Source organism: Rhipicephalus sanguineus, chromosome 1 (assembly GCF_013339695.2).
Source record: "Rhipicephalus sanguineus isolate Rsan-2018 chromosome 1, BIME_Rsan_1.4, whole genome shotgun sequence".
NCBI lineage: Eukaryota > Metazoa > Arthropoda > Arachnida > Ixodida > Ixodidae > Rhipicephalus > Rhipicephalus sanguineus.
The window spans coordinates 48808568-48811331 of NC_051176.1; the positions used below are offsets into that span (position 1 = coordinate 48808568).

Consider the following 2764-nt stretch of genomic DNA (forward strand, 5'->3'; position numbering starts at 1 on the left):
TGGTGCCAAGGCAGAATAAGCTGTGCTGAACATTCCACAAATGAAAAGTTAATTGGGCGAATATACATGACATGAAACTGGGAAAACAGACGTACCATCGCGCTCAGTATGAGCTACATCACGCGGGCGCGTGGCCTCGTGCTTTGCAAGGTTGTACAGTGGCGCTGTTCATGGCATATTTTCCGAGTTATCGAGAGAGATTTCCACATATATACCACATGTATATATCCACATATATACCCTGTAAAGTGGACGGGGAGATGACCGCCGCCGTAGCTCAGTGGTAGAGCATCGGACGCGTTATTCGAAGTTCGCAGGTTCGGTCCCTGCGGGCGGCAAGTTACCTTTTCGTCCACTTTACTTTCTTCACGTTTATATTCTAATTACTACAAATAACACCCCTATACTTTCCTTGGCATTGCTGTCTGTTAGATCTCATTAATATTAGGGGTGTGCGAATAGTGAAATTTTACCTCGAATCGAATTCGAATCGAATAGTGCCGAATAGTGGCCAAAAATATCGAATATCGAATCGAATATCGAATACTAAAGATTTTATTCAAAATTTAAAGAAAGAACAGAGAAATTAAATTCTGCTCATGTCTTTGAGCACACAAAGCGGTCAGTGACTGTTACCGCAAGGCTACAAATTGTCGTGCAGAAACACAAGCTGCTCCACATGACCTGGCCTCGGGCTCTCTCGCCGCGATGTCACCGTGTTTCCCGCAGTCGAAAACATGCGCTCACTTGGCACCTCCGTAGCAGGAATGGGTAGGTATCGCAAAGCAATCTTGGCGATTCCTGGATACAGTGAAGCTCCGTGCACTTTCCAATATTCAGAGGGTCCTCCTTCCTTGGGATCAGCGGCTCAGTGAAATATTTTTGAACTTCTTGACTATAAGGTGTCAGCTCATTGTGCTGGTTCTTCTCTGACGCCAGCTGTTCGACAGTCTCCCAGTCTGTTCCCTGGCCTTCTTTGCTTGCGGCATGACTTGTCGATGGCTTCGGATTTTGAAAGTTCTGCGATGGAGAGTTCATGCGAGCGTGTCGAGCAGTAATTTCGGCTTCCAGCAGCTCAGCAGCCTGTGACTGACTGCATGAACTTGTGCAGAAAATAGATTTAAACCTCGGATCGCATAGTGTTGCGAGCATCAGTTCCTTGCGTTCTGTATAAAGAGGGAACCGTGATTCCAAGCTCTTCAGCAAGTTCTTAGCAAACAAAGCTGCTTCGTTTTCAATGTTACCGTGCCTTTTAAGGACCTGTTCTGTCCCGTAAAGAAATGGCACAATAGATGATATAGTTCCATACTTCTGGCCGCTAAGATCTGCAGTCGCATCTGCAATAGGCTGCAGGATCTGCACTAAGCTTGCAACAACATTCCACTCACTTGGGGACGGGCAGCTCACACTTGTTTCTGATGTTGCTATTTCGAGTGAGACAGCGTCTCTTAGCTGCACCAAGCGGCTCAGCATTGCGTGTTCACTATTCCAACGCGTGTCCACATCTTGAATGAGACCTATACTTGGCAGCTCCATGCGCTTCTGGCAGTCCTTGAGCCGGCGAGTTGCCTGAGCGCTGTGTTTATAGTGCCCCACTAACGCTCGTGCCTTCTTGCACAGTGATGAAACCACCGGCGTTTCTTCTTTTGCGTCCTTTATTGCCAGTTGCAACGTATGTCCCAGGCACTGAAGTGGGATCCATTCCATCTGACGCACGGCGGCACGGATATTCCGACCATTGTCTGTCACCACATACACAGGCACAGTGCTGAGGTCAAGAGACCACTCCTTGACGATTTCGGTTAAGCAGGCTTGGATATTCACAGCTGTGTGGCTTTCTTGCAGGTGACAACACGCCAGGGTGAAGGCCTTGACTGCGAAATCTTGGGTCATATAGTGGCAGGTCAAGGAGATGTATCCTTGATTTGCCCTGGATGTCCACATGTCGGTTGTGAATGCGAGCGACTCTAATCCCTTTGCTATGTCCGACGCGATTTGTGTCTTGAGTGAGTCGACTGTGCGTCGGTACAGCTCAGGAATTACTGTTCTTGAAAACGTAGTTCTGTGCGGGATCTTGTACTGGGGCTGGAGGTCGCGGATCAAGTCCTGAAATCCTTTATTCTCCACGAACTCGTACGGCTGGAGGTCTCGAGCGATCATGCGCGCAATGAAAATCGTCGTTTCCTTTTTCGCGCTTTCGGACAGCGCACCTTTCGCTTTAGTCAGATCCAGCAATGTTTGCTGGCTTTTCTCCTTAGGCTTCGGTTTTTCCTTAGTCAACTTCTGGAGTTCCAAATACTGCATGTGATGCTTGCTCCTCAGATGATTCACGAGCGGGCTTGTAGTGCTTGACGGTGTCCTCAGAGTCGAACCGCACTTCTTGCAAATAGCAGAGCACGGAGTTGCCTTGTCGAAAAAATTCCAAATGAAACTTCTTTTTTCGCCACGGCAATCCATGTTGCAGAACGCGGCACATAAACGCTTGATGACTAAAAGCGTGCTGCTGACAGCTGCAGTCACAAATGAGCACTTAACCGCACACAAGCTACCGCCTTCAAACGACAGCGCGTTATCACGGCGCCAACGGATTGCCTCGACAGAACGTGCGCATCGAAAAAAAAAAAACAATTACCAAAAGGTGCCGAGAGCACGCCCCCTCACCCTCTCCGGAGCTGAGGAGAAACAAACATTTTATAAGAACAGCAAACTGAGGTTCCCGTGGCTAGAGCCCCTTTTTCAGGGCCCCACTTGCTCGAGCAACTCG

At 48.6% G+C, this 2764-nt stretch overlaps 1 protein-coding gene across 1 annotated transcript in view; it reads right to left on the reverse strand.

Moving 5' to 3' along the window:
- Positions 1–2160, reverse strand: part of LOC119386048 (zinc finger BED domain-containing protein 4-like) — an 11637-nt gene extending 9477 nt beyond the window's left edge. The window contains exon 1 of the mRNA XM_037653429.1: positions 1389–2160. Coding sequence (XP_037509357.1) covers positions 1389–2160 — 772 coding nt within the window. The remainder of the gene's footprint in view (positions 1–1388) is intronic.
- Positions 2161–2764: the final 604 nt, after the last annotated feature.